Source organism: Lissotriton vulgaris, chromosome 2_1 (assembly GCF_964263255.1).
Source record: "Lissotriton vulgaris chromosome 2_1, aLisVul1.2, whole genome shotgun sequence".
In the NCBI taxonomy this organism is placed as follows: domain Eukaryota; kingdom Metazoa; phylum Chordata; class Amphibia; order Caudata; family Salamandridae; genus Lissotriton; species Lissotriton vulgaris.
In genome coordinates this window covers 281,841,009-281,862,952 of record NC_141687.1, presented here as the reverse complement: position 1 = coordinate 281,862,952, position 21,944 = coordinate 281,841,009, and the positions used below count along the sequence as shown (strand labels likewise).

General features: G+C 46.5%; 1 protein-coding gene across 4 annotated transcripts in view; it reads left to right on the top strand.

Annotated features, from left to right (window-relative positions):
* The window catches only part of INTS2 (integrator complex subunit 2), a 306,784-nt gene that overhangs the window by 16,856 nt on the left and 267,984 nt on the right, over positions 1-21,944 (top strand). For all 4 annotated transcript variants that reach the window (XM_086954934.1, XM_086954935.1, XM_086954936.1 and 1 more), the window contains exons 5-7: positions 765-878; positions 1,929-2,059; positions 20,820-20,993. In XM_086954934.1, coding sequence (XP_086811060.1) covers positions 765-878; positions 1,929-2,059; positions 20,820-20,993 — 419 coding nt within the window. The remainder of the gene's footprint in view (positions 1-764; positions 879-1,928; positions 2,060-20,819; positions 20,994-21,944) is intronic.

Genomic DNA, 21,944 nt, shown 5'->3' with positions numbered 1-21,944 from the left:
GAGTATAATGTGCTAAGCATTGAAACATAATGACAAGGGGAGCAAACACTATAGTAAAATACCAGAATGAAGTCCTTTCTTGTAGTGGGTCCTAGGTCCTTCTCAACCTGCAAATGCTAAATTAGTAAATTACAAAACAAATATTTACCAATAGAAGCAACATCAAATTACATAAACCACATAGTGCCTCGTCGGATACGTTTTTCAGCTTTTTGATAAAAAAATTCTTCATACTATTATTAAATAGAATATAATTTTGAATAGTTGCCATGTTTTGTTTGCTTGGAAGAACACATCAACCCATCAGTCCTAATAAACACTGTTTTTCTTTAGTAACTGGAACTGTCTCAGAAGAGGCATGGAACCTCTGATTAACATGCAGTAAAAGTGTGATGTGGATATTTGTTTTTTAGTCTAGCTAATGAAGCAGCATCAAATAGAGTATGACTACACTAAGATGTGCCCTTTTTGTTACCTATGGACTAAAATATGCAGTATAATTTTGTATGTAGATGGAACTGATCTTCAGAACAAAATATAACCTTTTCGTTCACTAGTGAAATATAATAGTCCTACACACTTAAAGAACTATAAATACACAGGTATTGCACTTGTTCTTGGTTAAAACGTTTTCTTTAAAGTTCCTGTCCGATGGCAAGATGTTATATTAAAAACTGCATCAAAACAGATATGTCTAGTGTACACAAACATGACTTTTGCATAAATTCTTTTATTTTTATGGTTGCCTTTTTGGTTTCTTTCAGAGCTGCCCTCCCTGTTACCAATAATAGATGTGGCCGAAGCCCTACTTCATGTCCGCAATGGAGCTTGGTTCTTGTGCCTTCTTGTTGCCAATGTCCCTGATAGCTTTAATGAAGGTGATTGATGTACACGGTATCTGTATGTTGTCAGAATTCTTAGTTGATGTATGCATTGTTCTGATTAAGACCATTGATTTTTAATACCATCCCCTAAAATGGTATCATAAGCCCTGTGGTAATACTGCATTGGTTTCAGAGGATAAACTTCCCAAACAAAGCAGACGTTGTGCCCAGCAAAGGCCTGAAACTTCAGGTGCATGTGTGCAAGTTTTTCTGTGGAACTGCATTCCATTATGGTGCACCATGATATGATAAGAACTAACATGAATGGGGACACTTTTTTTTTTTTTTTAAATAAAGCATGAGCCTTGCCAAAAGGCTACAGGAGCACTTAACAAGTAGTTTTAGAATGGTGATCTGACACCAATCACACTTTACAGAAACACCTCCATGCCAACTGGCTTACATCGAACCTATAAACTTAACAAACATTTTATCATCCTTCTTTGATGCATTGTTTTTAAGCTTTTCTGCTCCCTTTGCCATCTCAACCTTTTTGCATTTGGGACTTTTCAATGTAAAGCGCATTCATACTGATACGGTCCAGGTAAGCCTTATAAATACTAAAATATTAATATGGGTAATAAACTACAGTTAATTAATTTGATGGTGTTTAATGTGATTATCAGAAAATTTGGTATCCATACCATCTTTTGTTCTTATTGTTATAAACATACACAGGTTAATTTACATTAGGCTATTGAGTAAGTGTGTATATAATGAGACTGATTGTCGTGCAAAACTACTTTTCCTGCCCCCCCTTACAGCGCACTTCAAAAAGGAAGTCCCTATTTTGTACAGTAAACATATTGATATTATGAGATTCATATTTTTGATATGCAAAGCTTGAATTTAGAAATATGACAGAATACGAGTAATAATAGAATCCATGGTTGTGTCGATCGATAAGCTATCAGTTTTTAGGCCAAGAGTAAAATTTGTGAGTAAGATACATTGGTTTTTCAAGTAGCAAATGTTATTTGTTTTGGTAAATTATTGGAAGAGCGTGAAACTGCCATTGCTTCATTCGTTCTGCTTGACATTTAGTTTGTAGGGGTTTGATAAAGAATGGTGAACGGCAAGATGAGGAAAACGTTGGAGGCCGTCGGCGGACAGAAGCTCTTCGACAGCTATGTAAAATGAACCCATCGCAGGCTCTTAAAGTTCGAGGCATGGTGGTAAGACAATAACTATGTGACAAACTGCCAGTCATGTAAAAAAAACATTGTGTACAGTGCATGTTCGCCACCTTGGGGTATCTTGGCTCAAAATAACAGATGTTTATTATTATCCAACACACTGGTAATCGTTTTATAGACTGTAGAAGGGTAAGTGTTTCCAACAGGATTTGAACCAATTAACCATGAGGACACACACATTTATGCTCTGTATGCAGTAGTCCTCTGAGCCATTAGTCCCAGCCTCTGCTTTTGTATCCGTATTTTGCACAGATATATAGCTACAGTATTGCCCCTTTTAATATTTTATTAGGGTCTGTTTGGCCATTTATCTTATCTGACATTTTCCTGGCTGAACTGAAATCATTGGGGAATGGCTTTTGAAGGTCCATGACAGCCCCTGTCAGTCTTTCCAGTTCGAGAAGTTTTTGTGCAGCAGGCATGTTGAAACTTTAAAGAGAGAAAGAGAAATAAATGGGTCTGCTTGGAACATATACTTAGACGGAGATAAGAGAGAACCTGCCTCCATGTACTTGGCACTTGTTTGCAAGGAGTCGAAGGGTAGATGCATTAAATGTGGTGTTTCACTAGTTTTAAAATATCAGAACACTCTTACATCTATAATTGTGTTTCCTGAGGAGTCTCCAAACACATTTTAGAAAAGTGCACCATATTAAATTAACTGACACCACCAGTCAATTCCACAAGGCCCATTGTGCAGTTTGTTTTTTCTTCCACAATTGCTTTAAATCATTTCACAATCTGTTAATGGCTCCTTGCAATGGCTATTGCCAAGTTGATTTTGTTTTTGCAAAATTATTGTTTGATTTTTTTCTTATGCTCCCAACTTGCATATCCCCAGTATCTCCATCTTTCTAGCTCTGTCATTCCTTTCTCTTTTCTTTAATATTTGTTTATTTTTCTCATTTCCCATTTATTTTGGTGCCATGCTACTTGGGACATTTAATAGACTAAATCTCTCATCACAAGTTGGGTGAGGTTTGCCATACCTGGTAAATACATTTGCCATGGGTGAGGTATGTGTGGTAAATGACGCCTGCAGCGTCAGTTTGCCGCGCCCGGAGGCGCATAAGGACGAGCCGCTCCAGCTGGGGAGCGGGGCTGTGAAACGGCTGGGGGCATTGCCGGACCACCACTCACCTGTGTGGACCCCTGGGCACCACGCTCTCTTGTTTCGCTCTCCCCCACCGCCGCACTTGCCGGCGCGGCCGCCGAGAGGGGGGAGCGCTCAACAAAGCTTGCCTACAAAGCTTCCCAGCGTCCCCTGCTAGGACTCGGGGACGCCGCCTGCAGCCTCAGTTTGCCACGCCCGGAGGCGCATAAGGACGAGCCACTCCTCCTGCGTCGCGGGACGCGCGTGGGCGACGCCGGGCTGAGCCCGGGCAGAGGGTGGGCCGTCCGGGGACGTCCATGGACTGGACGGGCTACCCCCCCCTTGGACTTGCCCTAAGGTATTTCAGTGCTAAATTGGCATTTTTAAAGAAAAATTACCTGCCGGAGGTCCTGGGCATTGTACTATATTGAAATAAGCGAACTAAACAATATGAGGTCCTAAGACTGAAACATCAGCGGAAACTGATATAGCCGTCTAGGATAATTATAACACCATTGGATTTAGTTCTCTGGGAGGAAGGGGGAAATAGTGCTAACCACGGTTTGTAAATTATGGCTACCAAACCTAAAACCCACTCTACTAAGGGCAAATCAGGAACCCCCCTCAAATCAAAAAACTCAGGGATAGAGACAAGTGACGTAGTGGCTCATAAAGCCACTCCGACAGTAATCGATTTAATGTTAAGGAAGGTTGCCGGGGACATAGAGCGCGCGGAGAGGCGCATATCCATGACCTTAACAACTTTGCCCCTGACCCCTACACAAACTGGGGATTTGAACCTTAGTGACACATTAGACAAAGGCAGCCGGGATAACTCATTCAACGCTGTCCCCTGTGCCCACTTAGTAATAGAGGAGGAGGAACTCACAAATAGAGGGGGAAATAGTACATCTAGGAAGAGAAGTAAAAAGCGTGGCAATAAGAATCCACAAAGACCTGGAAAAAGCTCACTAAGGGCTATAAGCGAAAAGACACAGAGGACGAGGTCTCGATAATAGAACATAAATTTTCCTCAATCCCCCCCGGGGTGGCTGGATACTGTATTTCTAGATCTGTAAAAGCATTTGGAGGCTTTTATAGCCAGTCAAATTAAACCGCTAGTTAGCAAACTAGATAAAATGGCCAATGAATTGCAGAGACAGGGTAAGGCTAAAGAAATGTTAATTGCCAACCAATCAGATAAGGCATTGCCAGTAGTTAATCTACCATTTCAACAACTCCCAGTATCTAACAATTGTGTAAGCAATGAGCAATGTATCATTGCGCAGGTGCATGCAGTGCCCAAAGGGGTAAAAGAGGGGGGGGGGGGGGGATAGAACAATGCAATCACAGGGAAACTTGGACAGAGATAAAACAGAAGGACAGGGACATGCAATACAAATGCAGACAGAGACAACTGCTATCCCCAAACATACAGACTCCTCCTAATTAAGCATGGAGCGAAATGACAGATCTCAAGGCCCCCTACCATGTGTAAATCTACCCCAGAAGCGAGCCCCTTTGTTGTCATCTTTGCGGGGGTACCTGAGCTCAGACGGGGGCAGAGAGAATCGCTCATGGAACTTAAAAATAAGATCATCAATTGGCTAAATATTCACAGGCCTCTGCAGGGGGGGAAGGGGGGAAATCTTACACTTAAGGAGGGCAAGCTGGGTTGGCAGTAGAAGGAAAGATATAGAAGGGACCTGTATCATTGCTAACTTCAGGAACCCGAACCTAGTGGAGTAGATATTGGATAATTACAACAGAAACACAACCAGCACGATAAGGACCATGCCACTAGGGTACTTTTATCCCAGGAAATCTGTCATATATCCGCCAAACTTCAAACAGATTAGAAGGGGCAGATTCACAGATGGACACTGGGCAAGGCCCAATGAGTATGGTGTCCAGCCCTTACCATACCAGGGTGGATTACAGTGGACTAACAGATTCAGCCCCTTACAGTCCCTGGATGAGAATGAATGACTACTGGAAGAAGGTGTAGAAAGTGAGGAGAAGGACGGAAGGGGGATAACTGTTGAGAGTGAGCCAGAAGTCCAAGGGAGTGAACAAAGGAAGTAATCCGTAGAATACCCACACAGCCAAGTTAAAGAAAAAGAGAAGGGCAGGCTAGAGAGGAGAGCTAAATTTAGGCCAAGCGAGCGGGGTACAAAAGAAGGGGAGGAGCGAGGAGGAAAGATGAATATTATGTTGTGGAACATAGCGGGCCTAGCTGGAAAATTTGAAAATACAGATTGGAGGAATCAACTTCAGGGTTTTCATATACTAGCCTTTCAGGAGACATGGGCAGTTAACCCCTCGCCCTACCAAATAGAGGGCTTTAAGTGCTTCTTTGTGCCTACACAAGAAAGCAGAGCAGGAAGAGCGAGAGGTGGGTTGGCACTTTATGTCGACCTAACCCTAGAAGGTAGATGGTCAGTACTAGCCTGGACGTCACATACCCTTCAAGCAGTCATGTTCCAAGGAAGAGGGTTGAGGTTACAGCTGTTTAATGTTTATAATTCAGGGCCAATAAATGGGAAGAATGCTGTCCTATGCGAGATAGATGAAAGACTCACACAAGAGGCGGAACAGAGGAAAGAGGGGGGGACCAATTGTACTATTAATGGGTGACCTCAACTGCCACCTCTTTCCAAATTTGTCCCCCATATCAACAGACTGGAACACCTGCCCGTTTAAAAATGGGCCGCACTTCGAACATAGCCACGAGGGTACAGCACTAACTAAACTGATAGAAACCAACTTATTAGCACATACCATTGACTTGATAGCCCCGGAGGTAGAGGGCACATTTGTCCCAACGTTTAAAGGAAGAGGTTGCTCCACCATTATAGACTACATAATGATATCTACCTTTGCTAAAAATAGAATCGCAAAGGCTAGAACGGAATGGAGCACCTTAAGTGACCATAACCCCTTAGTTATGGAAATAACACACACTGGCGGGGGGGGGGGTAAGAACAATCAAGGGGACATTAGCCTGAGGCCCATAGATCAGGGGAGGCGACTAAGGTGGATGAAAATAAATCCTCAGGAGTTTTATAAAACTCTAATCCAAAAAGGAGGAAAACAGGTTGAAGACTGTCTGGACCTTCTAAAAGAAGGACCAGAGTTTGTCGTAACATTTGGATCCTTGACAAAACTGGTTGATAAATTATTGGAAGCAAGAGGCCCAAGTAAGGGTATTAAGCAACCAAGATGGTTCGATAAAAATTGCTCCAAAGCATTAAGGAACCTAAAAGTATGCTTTAAAGCTAATCCAAGGGACAAGGTAGAAGTGGCGAACTGTAGACCAGTTTATAAAACCAAGGTAAAGGAGAGGAAGACCACCCTACAAGCAGAAGTATGGGCTGTTTTGAGAGAGGCGGGAGAAAACAGGGATTTTGCTGAATTTTGGAGGATTGTAAATTGGCCCTGTTTTCAAGATAACACCGCCCCGGTGATTAGCACAACATCCTCCCAGAGCAATGGGTTGCTCATTTTGAGGGTCTTTACAATAACTCAAAGGTAGCAATCCAAGAAGGGGGCTGGGAGGGCACCCGGAGTTCTGAAATAGATTTCTCAATAGAGGAGATAACAAAGGCGATCCAAGGTTTGACCCCGAACAAAGCTACAGGGCCAGATGGTACTCCACCAGATTTATATAGAAGTAACATAGACCGCTGGGCCCCAATCCTAACCAGGGTTTTAAACGCGGCTATTAGATCAGGTCTACCACGCTCCTGGTCCATTGCATTGATTGTACCCATTTTTAAGAAAGGGAGTAGGGATGATCCAAAATGTTATAGGCCGATTTCGCTTATTGATGTCTCTGCCAAAATACTAGGTCGAGTGATTTTGAATCGGCTTATGGAGTGGACAGAGGAGCACCGCACTATAGTTGACATAAGTACGGGTTTAGAGCCGGTAAATCAACCAGCGACCAGTGTCTGAACCTATACCTGCTAACTGCCAAATACACCAAAGCCAGTAAGGGCACGGTTTACATGGGATTTATGGACTTGGCTGCGGCCTTTGACAACGTGAACAGGAATAAACTGTGGGCCATGATGCATAAGATAGGCATAGATTTGGGGCTGATAAACATCTAAAAAGAGTTGCACTGGAACACCACTGCCAGCGTCCGCTGTAGCCCAGAGGGGGGGCGTACTGATCCATTTCCGTGCTCGGGGGGAGTAAGGCAAGGGTGCATTCTCGCCCCCTTCCTCTTCTCACTTTATATCAACGCCTTGGAGAACACCCTCCTCTCCTTAGCTGTGGACTGCCCCAAAGTAGGATTGTGTCAAATCCCAGTACTTCTGTACGCGGATGCCGCGGTCCTGCTTGCTCGAACACCAAGGAGTCTACAACAACTGGTGGACGGATTTGTCAAGTTCATGGCCAACTTAGATCTATCTGTATATCTGAAGAAATCCTTTGTCATGGTGGCCGGCAAAAAACCTTCAAATAAGTTTGTGTTTAAAATGGGGTCACACATATTGGATATAGTAAACACTTTTCCCTATCTGGGCCTTTTGTTTGATGGTGAAATTCAATTCAGCGCACTGGTCGAGGAACATTGTACTAAGCTGGTCTCTTCGAACGGTGCAATACTAAGCTTTGCTCGTAGGTTGGGACGATGGTGCCCCGAACAAGTAATGACTCTATATGGCTCAATTAGTACTGCAAAGGCCCTGTACGGTGCGGAGGTGTGGGGCTTCAGGGACTGCAAACAATTACAAGTAGAGGAAGACAAATTTCTCTGCAGAATCCTGAAAATCCCACACTCCACCTCTGCCGAAATTGTTCATGCAGAACTTGGGATTCCATATATTTCAGACTATGTTAAGTTGAGGCCAATTATAGCATGGATCAGAATTTTGACCAACCCGGAAGCAGCATTGAGCAGGGAAATTGTCACAGGCTGTTTGCAAATCGATAAGGGGTTACAAATTCCCTCGTTAAAATATGTTAAATGCACTTTAGAGAATATAGACCAGTATCTCCTTTTTAGTGACCCTTCCTCAATTTCTATCAGTTGTAAATCAAGGGTCAAAAAGTTGCTTTTAGAAAAATTTGAAACTGTCAGACTTGGTCCTGGATCCTTAAAGAGATCAATAGCAGCTCATGCTCTAGTTAGTAATGGGGCGGGCATGGAACCCTATGTGTTTTTGATGTATAATCAGCATGATAGATTTTTAATGTGCCGTTTTAGGCTTAATCTGTTACCTAATATTTTAGCTTATCCCTCTGGTTTTACTGTAACGATTGAGCAGAAGGGTGCCTGCGGCTGCGACAATAGGTCTCCGCAGGACACCCTTCATTTTGTACTTCTATGTTCATTTTATCTAAATCCTAGGCGTATATTTTTGGTTGACATCCTTAGGATGCAGAAATTTCGTCATGCAAGAGCTGCACTGCTTTTCTTACAGAAAGCGAGTGATATGCACACCTTATGCTCTATTATAAGCTTTTTAAAAGTAGCAGTAAGACTGAGAAAAACAAGAAAGTAACCAACCTTTGTATATAATTCTCTCTCCATGAATTGTACCTTCTACTCCCTATAGTTTTAACCTGTCAAAAGTGCAGAAATGTAAATTTAATGAAATTTTTATTGTGTAGTGTAATGTTATTGTATAATGTATTTTTATGATGGTTTTTAATCGTCGAAATAAAGATCTACTGAACTGAACTGACTCCTATTTTGAGATTCCAGTTTGGAAATGAGGCATAACATGCTGAATATATTGCCACCCTTGGGACCAGATAACCACTAATGCTTGGGTTCTTTAAGTGCAGAGTCCCCTGGGCCTCTGTTCAGCCACATAAGCCTGCTCCAGTCTGCATCCCAAGAACTGCTAAAGCTAGTAAAGAGGAAACTCATTTTAGAAAAAACAGAGCCTTTCCACACCCAAAAAGGAATCGGTGCTGCTGTTTCCAAGATCAGTTTTAAGAGCAGAGGGCAGATGATGGACCCATTTTAGATGTCTTACAATCTAAATGATTTCTTCCCACTCTTACTTTTAGAGATTCATCTGAATGAGGAGCTTGTTTTGACATCTTCGTTTTGTCCGAGGAGACATTGCGCAGTCTGGACATAAGATATGCTTTGTATATTGATCTGAATAGAACAAGGAACCTGCATTATACTAATCAATTGTATGTTTGATTTTTTTGAGTCAATGGTGCCAGCTGAGTAGTTGCCAATGCCACCATTTTCAGATGAATGCTTTAATTTGTCAACCACTACTTCACTCTGTGTGAAGCCCAACCCCCATTGTGTCTCTGTGCACACTCCACCAGGGCTAACGGAAGCATTCTCCAGGCTTGACCCTGTCAGAAATATATTTGCTGCCCTATTCTGTCCTTTATTTCCTTTAATTTCTCAATGGCTCTGGGTTCTAATTAAGAATGGGATAGAGCCAGGATATAAGGGTAATAAAGTTACCTAGTTAATGTTTTTTTCACAGATTACACGCCCTCCTGCAGACCTTGTAAACCATTGGCCAAAAAGGTATCTGTCAATACCGTATTTTCAGTACGGCAACTAGCAATTCAGCAGATGCATCCAGGGAAAGGGTTAAGGATGTGACCTGTATTGTGCATGGCTGCTTGGTGCCAGCATACAAAACATGTTCTGTTATATAGCTCTGTATAGCGGACTAATCACCCGAGAGGATATCCAGGCATTTGAGAAGGAGCGTAGGTTTGTGGCCCTAAAGGTGCTTATATGAAGATCCAGGTCTTCAGCTTATGGAGCTGAAGAAGTGAGGAGGAGGCTCTCATGTGTTGAAGAACGTTGTTCCATGTCTTGGGTGCGATGTAGGAGAACGAGATACCTCCAGTTTTCCTTTTGCGGAACTGGGAATATGTGCAAGTGAGGCATAGTGTAGGTGCCTGGTGGGTTGGTGCCGGTGGATGCAGCTATTCAGGTATTCTGGTCCTGTGTTGTGTAGGGCTTTGTATTTGTGTGTGTGTGTGTGTGTGTGTGTGTGTGTGTGTGTGTGTGTGAGAGAAGTTGGAATTGGCTGTGCTTGTAAATGGGGAGCCAGTGAAGCTTCTTGAGTTGCGGTGTGATGTGTGTGCAATGTGGGATGTTGAATATGAATCTTACAGCCGTTTTCTGATAGTCTGGAGTCTGTGTAGGAGTTGTTTGGAGATTCTGGCATAGAGAGTATTGCCGTAGCCCAGCCTACTGGTGATGAGTGCTTGCATGATGGTCCATCTGGTGTTCTGAAGCAAGTATTTGAAGATTATTTGCAGCATGCGTAAGAAGTGGATGCAGGAGATGCACAGTGTTGACATGAACCGTTATGATGAGCTTGTTGTCTAGGATGATCCCTAGATTTCCTATGTAGTCTGTGGGTGTTAGTCTTAGCTCCGGTGGCCATCAGGTGAAATCCCATGGTGAGGTCTTGTTGACGAAGACCAGTGCTTCCGTCTTGTCAGAGTTGAGCGGCAGGCAGTTGGTTCGCTTCCAGTCTGCAACCATGGTCATGCAGTTGGTGAAGTTGGTTCTGGCGGTGTTTTTTTTGTCCGCCTGGGAGAGGATGAGTGGGGTATCATCGGTGTAGGAGATGATGGAGATAGATTGTGATTGGATAATGTTGGCGAGCAGTGTCCTGTATATGTTGTAAAGGGTGGATCTGAGAAATGATCCCTGTGGGATTCTACATATCACTTTCTTGGTCTCTGATGTGAACGGTGGAAGCCCGACCCTTTGGATTCTTCCTGTGAGAAAGGAACAGATCTATTTGAGAGCGTATCCTTGCATGCCAATCTTGTGGAGTCTTCTAATGAGGATTTAATGGGAGACAGTGTTGAAGGCCGCAGAGGTGTCGAGCAGGATGAAGGCTGCTGTTTCTCTTGGGTTCAGGATGATTTGAATGTCATCGGTGGCCGCGATGGGTGCTGTTTAGGTGCTGTGGTTCTTTTTGAAACCTGGTTGAGTGCTGTCTAGAAGATGGTGAAGTTCAAGATGGGTTGTGAGTTGCTTTTTGATGGCTTTCTCGATCACTTTGAATGGATAGGGAAGCAGAGAGGTGGGTTGGAAGTTGCTCAGTTGATTTGGGTCGGCTGTGGGCTTCTTGAGGAGGGTGTTGATTTCTTCAAGTTTCAGAATATCCAGGAAAGTGGCGGATGTGATGGACGTGTTGATGATGTGGGTCGGGGTGGTGCTGATTGGGGATGTTCCCAGGTTGTAGATGTGGGAGGGGCATGGGTCCATCTGGGCCCCAGAGTGGATAGTACGCATGATTGCCGCTGTGTCGTTTCTGGTAAGGGTTGTCCATTCAGTCAGGTGGCCATCGTGGTTGGCGATGGATAGGTTAGCAACAAGCTCTCTAGGTTAGTGTTCAAAGTTGCTGTAGATGTTAGCGATTTTGCTGTGGAAGAAGCTGGATAGGTCGCAGAGTTGCTGGGAGTTGGAGTTGTTGGTGACAGAGGCCTAGGGCATGGTGTAATCCTTAATGATCAAGAAGATCTTGCAGGTTTTGGAGCTACCTTCAATTGCTCCAACACCTGCAAGGAGGTCCACTCGTGTTTTTTTTTTTCTGAGTGTCTCTTATTTGCTGGTGATGGCATCTGAATGCAGTCTTGTAGGTAGTTGTGCCTGTGGTCTAGCACTGTTGTGGCTCGGCCTCTATTTCCTTACTAGCTGTTTCCAGTGTTTGTCTCTCTGCTGGTTTCTCTGTACCAGCTGGCATGCTTGTATGATCTACTGTGCTTTTTGGGTTTGGTGGGTGCGAGGGAGTCTGCAAGTTATTGGTCCATTTGTTGAAGCCTTGTCGAGGTTGTCTGTGAAGCTAGGTTGATCCGTGCTGAAGTTATTGAGCCAGTCTGCTTCTGTGAATTTGCCCCAGCTGCAGCTTGGAATGCTAAACCTTGTTGGGGTGTTGACTTGAGGTGTGTTATGTAAGTGGATGATGGAGTGGTTGGTCAATATGACCGGTGTGGTGGAGTTGTATTTGATGCTGTTGCTTGTGGTGAAGATGGGGTCCAATGTGTGTCCTGCTGTGTGTGTTGGTTCTGGGACGAGCTGGGTTAGACCAGTGTTGCTCAAACCTTTGAGGAGCGCTGTCGAGCAGGGGTCGTTTCAGTCCGTTCCTGGTGAAAGTTGAGGTCACCAAGGAGAATGTAGTCTCTGGAGTAAATGGTAAACAGAGGGATGAAGTTGAAGATGAGGTTGGTAAGGTTGGCTCATGGCCAGAGTGGTTGGTAGGCGAGGGTTCCTTTAAGGGTGAAGTTTTCAGTGATTTGCAGCTTGAAATACAGATGTTCCATGAATGGGGTGGTGCTCTCTGTGGATGAGGGGCATTTGATGGATTCCTTCTAGATGATAGCGAGTCCTCCTGGCTTGTGAAGGCGGTCTTGTTGAGCAATCTTGTAGCGTGCTGGGATCGCCGTGGTGATGTTGGGAGCAGATGATCGCTTGAGCCAGGTCTCTCTGATAAAAAGGATGGTAGGTGCGTCGCTACTTAGCAGATTGCATATTTCGGTTGTGCGTTTGCTGAGTGATCATGTGTTTAGAAGCATGCATGCGATTGGATGTTGACCAGCGGTTTTGCTGTGTTGAAGGGTGGTGGGAAGGTGTTGCTGGTGCTTGTGTGACGTGTGTGTTGTGAGGCGGTGTTGAGGGCATTGTTAGTATTTGTGATGTAGTTGTGGTTGTGCTGCTGCTTGAGAACCGGCAGTGGGTGCATGTGAAAGCTCCTATCATTGTGTGAGATGCGGCACAGCAGCAGTTGGGGGAAGGGGCACCGTCTGGGGTCCAGTGACCTAAGGAGTGCTGTGGTGTATTGCTGGGTGGTGATCAGACCAAGGTTCCTGGCACTGGGCGCGGTGTGGGCGCAGACTGGCTTGCCTTTGGTGTGACTTCGGCATGCTAGCAGCGCATCCGTGTTGCAGCTGCCATTAATCAAGTCCTGGGAGGGGGGAGGAGGGCTCCTGCTCTGCCGCAAAACTGAACAAAAGACATGGGAGTAACCACCCTTCTGTCCTGACCCTCCTCTAGGAGGGTCCCCTGAATCTGTCCAACCCTTTCCCGTGCTTACCTGACAGTAACTCTTTAGATTTTACAAGGACAAGATTCTACCAGAAGAAACCACAGACCGTCAACAGTCTGGACACTCTGGACTTCGCTGGACTTTGACTGGGACCGTCTCCCTCTCAGTCTAAAGCTTTGTCTGTGCCCTTTCTCCATACAGCCTCCGTGCAGCAACTGTGGTGCACTGACAACTGAAGAATCTCCCTTGGGCTGAAGGAGTCCGTCCCCTGCATTTGCAGGCACCGCAACGCAACTGACCAGTCTGCTGATCCTGAGCTCCTGCGGACTCTGAAGGCTCCAGAAACACAGGAGGTGGGTCCGGAAGGTCCCCGAGGTTGATCTGCCCTCTCAGCAAGTTTGAGGCCAGTATTCCTTGTGGGGACTGCATAACCCTAACCCCTGTGCATCGCGTCTATTTGCAAGTGCATACGTTTTTTGCAGATTTCTGAGATTGTACATTGGACTCTGTGCAGTCCTGATACTGAGCAGTATTTCCACCAAAGAACTCCGACCTCCTCACACAGAGTGCTCCGTGGGCTGGTACTTTGCGATCTTCCTCGAGGTCCCCTCATGACTCATGGTTTTTTGGCCTGTGGGTCCTCCTGAGGGTCATCTTGAGTTCTGTAAGGCTTCCCTGGTTGCTTCAGATGTGCCCTGACTCCCCATTGCTTGGTGAGTCCCCCTGAACCTTATTGGTCCACTCTTTAACCTGCTTGACCTGCCTGCGTGGGTTGGCTTTGCCAAGGCTTGTTGGTGCTCCAGCCGGACACGGACCTCTCAGCACCCTACATCCTTCGTGGGACAGCTCGCATCTGGCTCTTGGTCGTCGTTGACAACGTCTCCTGGTCCTTGTGGCTGCAGAGTCAAGAATCGCTTCTTCACACCTGAAGCACCCGACATCGGTGGGCATTAGTCTACCGAGTCCCTGGTCACTGTGAAGTGACCCAGACTCTGTCCTCTCTGCTTTCAGGTTCCTTTCTTCAAGAATACATCCTTGGATTCCACCAGACCCTTTTCACCTTCACGGCAGCAGCACTTCTTCGAAGCTTTCCATAGAGAACGACTGCAGTTTCCGACGCCACTTCAACCCTATGCACCCGGCTCCTCTAGTATAGGTAACTCTGGTACTTCAGTATCCACCAGGCCTCTGAAGGGTTTCCTCGAAGCCCTCCTAGTAGGGTCCTTAAACTATAAAATTGCAACCGCGACTTCCCCATAGAATTGCACTGAGCCCGCGGTCGTGTTGGCACACTGCACCCGTCCTCCATGGGTTCCCTATCTACTCACCTTGGGTGGTTCCTTGGGGTCCCAACGATTCTACGTGCTGCAGACCTTGTCTTGACCCTAGCCGTGGTTATTATACCACTATTTTAGTATATGGTTTGGTCTCACCCTGGAGCCCCTTGTGTATTGGGCTACTTACAACTGTTCTATTGATATTGTATTGTGTGCTTTGTGTTCTATCCTCGGGTTGTGGATACTAGATAGTGTTATATTAATAAATAAATATATATATATATATATATATATATATATATATATATATATATATATATATATATATATATATTTTTGGAAACTTTTTATTAGAAGAAAGAAAAGAGGGCATTTTGAAATTACATGGCTACTGCATTGTTCAGTACATATCAAAACAAATATCGGCAGTGCTACACACATTTCTATTACACGTTGCATTTTAGTCATTACTGTTGGCATATTGCTGTTGCCATATTGCTTAATCCCACCTCCCCACCCCCCCTCACTCAGACATGTCGTCCATTTCTTGCATAGGTGGGTCACAGATAGAGCAGATTGGAGACAGCTGCTGCTATCATTTTGAAATACTTTGGTGGCACAACAAATGGAGTGTTCTCCAAAACATATAAAAATCTGGGGAGCGACATCATTTTAAAAAGGGCTGCCTTGCCCAGCAAGGTCAGCGGCAGGCCGTGCCAGTGTGTCCCGTCTCGCCTGGGGGCATCAGTTTTTTGTTGTTTTTTTTTTAAACTCCTCTGACTGGGGTGTCACATAAATGCCCAGATATTTAAAGTTATCGTCCACAATTTTTAGTGGGCAGTCCACTGGAAGCAGTGGGGACGGGCCCCGCAAGACAAACAAGGTTGATTTTGACCAGTTGATAGTATAGCCAGACACCCGGCCAAAGATTTCACAGATGTTTAAAAACACCAAAATAAAGCGTCTAGGGGAGGTTAGGTACAGTAACACATCATCCGCATATAGGGAGATGCGATCTTCCCAGGTCATTGTCCATTTAAGTCCCCGAATCATTGGGTCCCATCGGATCCACGCCGCCAAGGGCTCTAGCACCAAGGCAAATAACAGTGGGGACGGTGGACAACCATGGCGCGTGCCACATGAACGTGGAAAGTCCCGTGACATATGCCCATTAACCGCCAGATGCGCTAGGGGACGCGAGTACAGCAACTGCACCCATGCGCAGAATTTGGGGCCAAAGCCCAAATGCCTAAGGACGGCAAATAAATAAGGCCATTCAACCATGTCGAATGCCATGCGCGCACATCAAGGGATAGGGTAACTGCAGGCTCTTGGATGTATGGTATGCGGGCCATTACCGCGTGTAGTCTTCTGAGGTTAAGGGCCATATTCCTGTTAGGCATAAACCCGGACTGATCCGGGTGAATTAAAATCGAAAGGCGTGGGGTCAGGCGTGTTGCCAGGAGTTTGGCAAGGATCTTAGCCTTCCCATTAAGTAAGGATATGGGCCGGTATGAGGAGCAGTCCTCGGAGGGGAGGGGGGGGGGGGGGGGGTTTACCAGGCTTCGGAATTGTCACTATGGTGGCCATTCGTTGATCCTGAGGTAGCTCTCCTGCCCTCAAACTTTCAAGAAACATTTTCAATAGATGCGGGGCAGTTAGATCCGATGTCCTTTTATAAAGCTCAATGGGTATTCCATTGGGCCTTACCGGATTGCAGGGAGTTGATGGCCGCCTGCAGCTCATCAACCGTGGGATCAGCCTCCAGTAGGAGGGCCGCCTCTTCCGATAGTGTAGGCATCTTTATATCTTTGATGTAGGTCTGAGCCTCGTCTATCGTCCTGTGCGAGCACGAGGTATATACTTGCTCAAAGTGCCCGGCCAGTGTATTTACTATATCTTGCGGAGCGGCCACCACCTAACCCAACGGAGTACGTAGCTGCGCTATCATCCTCTGTGCTCTTTCCTTCCTATCCAACCATGCTAAGAGTTTACCCGCTTTATCCCCTACTTCGTAAATCTTGTGACGGGTAGCCTGCAGCCGTGCTCTAACCGCTTCACGCTGGTGTTCCCGAAGTTCGCACCATTTAAGGCGTAGGGCCTGCGAAGTCGCTGGTGAGGGATTGTCAGCATGCTGATCAGTGGCTTCGGCAAGGTTGGATTCCATGGTATCCAACTCCTTCCTGAGCTGCTCTTATGACCCGTTATGGATGCAATAGCCTGCCCCCGCACCACCGTTTTGTACGCCTCCCACATAGTACTGGGGGACTGCACCGATGCCGCGTTCTCTTGGAAGTAATGTCGTGTGACTGCTTTGATGTCTTTCCTGATCTTGGGGACATGCAAATATCCAGCGTAAATTGGATAAATGCGCCGTCGTACCTTAATATGTGTTGTATAAGTCGGGGAGATGGGTGAGTGGTCAGAAATGCCTCGGGACGAATCTCAATGTCTGTCAGATTGGGAAGGCTGTCAGTGGAGATCAAGAAGTAGTCTATGCGGGAGAGGCTATTATGCACTCCTGACAGGAAAGTGTGGTGTTGCGAGGTGGGATGTCTATACCTCCATGCGTCCGTAAGACCCAGGGCGTCTATGAATCCCCCCATGCGGGACCTACCAAGTGCGTCTACTCTGGGAGGTTATCGGTCCAAGGTTTCATCCACCACGGAATTAAAATTGCCCCCTATGAGCAGCTCCCCCTCTGGAAGACCCAATATAAATGCGCTAAGCGCCGGGAAGGCCACGGCCTGAAGGGCCGGAGGAATGTATACTGAGACTACGTTAAAACGCCTCCCCTCCCACTACATACAATGGCCGCAAATCGACCTTGGTCATCCGACCGAGTTTGGTGTACGATCAATGGGAAGTGTTTACGCACCGGTATGCCCACACCCCTTGAACCTGAGGAGAACTCAAGAGTGCACTACCATTTTAAATCCCCAACTATCCATGGCCTTACACGCCGAGCCCACCAAATGTGTCTCCTGTAACAGGGCCACCGCAGGCGCACATCACCTTAAATATTGCAGCACCAGACCCCTTTTGATCTTGTCTCCCAGCCCATGCACATTCCATGTGATCAGTGAAAAGGGAGCTATTGGGCACTTCGGGGGGTCAAGCGAACCAACCTCTGAGTGTGCTGCCATTATGCCTCATGCCATAGGTAGTGCAGTACTTCGAACAACCATCAATGCAGTATGCCCAAAAAGCTATATCAGTTATACATTCTGTTGCTTTCGCCCTAGTGAAAAAACCCTCGAACCATAAAGCAACTGTCTACAACTCACCCCCCTCCCTGCTCGACAGATTCAGAACTGCCCGCCACCCCATCAAAGCAGAGTGCTTATTACCCATTCCCAGTTCTAAACGACGGGGGTAAGAGAGAACACCCTCCGCCGCCCAGAGCCCCCTCCCCAAAAAACCTTATAAACCCGTTGCCCCTTCTTTGTGTATTGTCTGAGGAACCGGAAAAGACCAGCAGTCGCAAGGGTATAGTAGTACCATCCTGCTAGGCCCCATCACCCTTGTACAGCAGAAAGTACCTGTTCAGTAGCAAAGTAAAGTATAAGTAATATTGTCGTCTCTGCCGGCAACATCTTAAGGGTGCCGTGAATGCTAGTGCCTGTTATGAAGTAATGAAGTGGCAACATCGTGGCACTTTATGCCTGTTTGCCACTCAGTGGCACGGGCTATGTCAAAGCTTTGTATTCAGTCCTGCTCCATATCCGTCTGGCGATCGCCTCGCCGTGCCTCACGATCTCCTGTACGCCCTGTCCTTGCGCCAGCTGTCCAGTCAGTCTTGCACCTCTTCAGGTGTCGAAAAGAACGACGCCTTCAACTCGTAATGTGGTGGGGAACAGCATAGAGTACTTAATTTCCCAATCTTGGAGAGCCTTTTTGACGCTGAGAAATCCTCTGCGTTGTTTCGTGACTGTTGCGGTGTAGTCCGGAAAGATTGTAATGGTAGCATTGTCTATACGGATCGGAGGAGCTTTACGTGCGGCCTGCCCCTGAAATTAAAAATACGGGCTAGTATAGGCCGTGGCGGGGCCCCCGTCTTCGGTCTTCCTCCAGGGACCCAATTTTGTCTCTCAACAGAGAAGAAATTGGACAATCCCCGCGGCTGAAGGGGAGTCGTGACCAAATCCTCCACAAAGAGATCAAGGGCCGGGCCGCCTGCGTTCTCTGGCACGCCTATAAGTTGGATGTTATTTCGCCTCGATCGCCCCTCTTGATCCTCCAGCTTTGCCGCCAAACAAACCCCTATAATAATAATGAAAGTTTATTATCTGCCTCCAGCTGTTTCACCTGCTTTTTCAGGGTGGGTGTGTCAGACGACAAGGACGCCGTCGTGGTCTCAACCTCCGACACCTTGGTGGACATCTTGTTGGAAGTCAGCACGGATCAAGCCCAGATCTACGGCAAGAGTCCCAATGCGCGAATCCACCTTATTCAGGGTGGTCATGATATCCTGTAGGGTCACCTCCTGGGCCGCACCTGCACTTGCAACATTGGGAGATGGTGCCTCTTTGTCTTGTGCCTCCGCCTGCGTCTTTGTGTATGCAAATTTATCCTGCTTTGACTGGTTGACACCCTTTGCGTTTCTGTTACTCATGGCCGCAGGTCAGGCGTTCTTCCTGTGCGGGCCAGAGTCGCTAGTCACCGCCGCCTGCCTGAGAGCACTTACTGCTCACGTGGCCTGTCTGGTTCCGCAACACCTCTGCCCCCCAGTTCTCTCTTCAGCTATAAGGAATGGACCTTGCGCCCTAACTGTGCCACTGTGTTGATGTCAGGCAAAATGGCGCTTTCTCCAGCTGCCTTGTACCACAGGAGATGCCTCTCCACTCCTCCGACTGCAGTGTCCGTATAACGGTGATTAAATTACACTTGCACTGGGTCCGGGGCATGAACATGGGCAGGATCATGCAGTATGAGGGAAGAAACAGCCAGCTACACCGCCTCTCAACACCCACCGCGTCCGCAGGATGGATCGTGTCAGGGCTATCCTCTAGAACATCTAAAGGCTGCTCATGCAGCATAGGATAATGTCATTGGCAGTGGCAGAGGCCGCTAAAAATAATGCAGCCTCCAAGTGCCTGCACCAGATCCTGAGCACCACCAGACGCTCCGGGCACTCGTGACTGCGCCGCGTGAAGCAAGAAGATGGCGGCCGGAGCCACGAGCCCCAGTACCTCCGTCCCACAGAGACTATGCAGCACCCACAGGTCAGTGTTCTGAGAGTGCCCCAGCACTCACCTCTCAGCTTCTGGGGCAGCGCGGGCAAGCGTTTCGTCACGTTAAGCCTCGGAGGGTGGGACCACCCTGCCAATCACTCCTCCCGCACCCTCCCGATCCGGGCCGCAGTGCACCACCGCCGGGCAGTCTCCAAAATCGAGGCCCCGGCCTCCGCCTCGCACCAGGCCTCACGATGTTCCGCGCCACCGCTACCACCTGGAGAATCGGACCGCGGCCAGAGCACGACCTTTAGGTGCCCGGCACCTTCCCCTGTTCTATCCTTCGTTTGGGGGCAAAAAGGGCTTTGGATAATTATGCGGATCGACTGGGCTCTCTTTATGGAGCACGGAGCCTCTCTAGGCTATGGCCATGTTGCTCGGTCGCAAAATACATATTTTTATACAACTACTGTGTGGTTCTCCTTAATTCAGGAGGTGATATTTTGGTAAAACAAGCTGCTTTACATTCCTTCAAGTTTAAGCCTGAAGGCTGCTCTCAACAGCTACCACTAGGATACATTTCGTGGAGTGGTGTGGCTCACTGGTTAGAGGCGGCAGACCCGTAAGCAGAGGACGGCCCGGGACCAGGGTTTGATTCCTGACGCGGCAGGGTCGTGGACCATGGTCAGCGGGCTCAATAATTCTCGCCTCGGTGCCTACTCCAGTCAGGGACCACACTCGGCAACTCTGGGCATTAGCTTGCCTCATCTTCACAACGGCCCCCCCAGACCGCCGGGGATGCTTGGTCGCACCTTAGAGATACCCATTAGGGACCATCTCTCAGGGTGAGCCAGGACGGGTTCCCCAGCGGTCGAAGCACGGAGATACTCCTCCGGGAGTCGATTCCTAGCGCTATATAAAACCCGCAATTAATTAATTAATTAATATCCTTGACCTCCTACATCATAATGGTCATTTGGACTGGTGCAAGGGGCCCACTTTAATCAGTGGACCGCATATAGCAGGCCAACATCTCACAACATCTAAATAGTATACCTTGAGATCTTTCCAGAGGCTTTGCTCCTTGTTATAATGTGGCTTGTATATGAAACAACACATTTTGCAAATGTATTTATTTTATATTTTTAGGATTAACCAGTGTTTTTTTTGCATGATTTATGTACCCAGGTGGAGGAATGCCATCTTCCAGGCCTCGGAGTAGCTTTGACACTGGATCACACAAAAAATGAATCTTCAGATGACGGGGTTAGCGATATGGTCTGTTTTGTCAGCGGTTTGTTACTTGGGACAAATGCCAAAGTTCGCACTTGGTTTGGAACGTTCATACGAAATGGACAGCAGGTACAGACATTTGATTGCTCTTTGCTTCATGTGTTACATGTTTGAATCATGTAATAATCATTTTAACCATGCCTTACCCATTTAAGTTATGAAATCTTTGTATATAATTTGAAATTGTCTACTAATGTATTTACGTTGCACTTAAGCCACTGCACTGATCAAAGCAGTTTAAATTTGATCCTGTTCTATCATGTTTTAAGAAGCTTTTTACCTTGCTTGACAAAGAACACTAATGATAATATAGTTGCTTGATTTTAAAATTAAGTACTAGTGAGGGTCACAATTATTATTTATTTAATTATTGTTCTGTGAAGAATTAAAGACTTGATCCAAAAGAATATTTTTGCGGAAGATAAGCCTTCACTACTTTAGTCGCTCGTTTTGCTAATCATAATTATTAGATTACAGAGGATGGGAACCCTGGGTGCCTGTAGTGTCAGCTATTGGACAATGATGTGACTGCATACAGGCACAGCTTGCAAATGAGAACCAGAACCATCAAGGAGAGGCTATAAGACCTTTTTCTGTCGATCCCCTTGATTTTCATAGAGCTTTCCTTCAAAAATTGAAATGATGCACAGGGGGAACTTCCCTTCTAAAACTCCACCTAGGATGGATCTGGTCTTAGCCTTTCTTGTCTTGGGGGAGGCCTTCAAGGCTTCTGAGAAGCCGTCCATTCATACTCATGGACATATTTGGCATGCAGGCTCCCATATATCAGCTGCCATCCACTTACATGTTATGGAAAGTCTCAGACCCAAGCAAGCTATCAACGCCAAATGATGAAGAAGCTCTTTGGTGCTAGTATTTTTAAATCCAGTTGGTCGGTGGTAAGAGACTTGGAGTTAGGGAGCCATTTCTTTGCACAGGACAGGTGTTCAGCCACCTTAATAGGAGTCGCATAGGGAATTTAAAGATGATTTTCAAGAGCTTGCCATCAGAAGAGAAAAC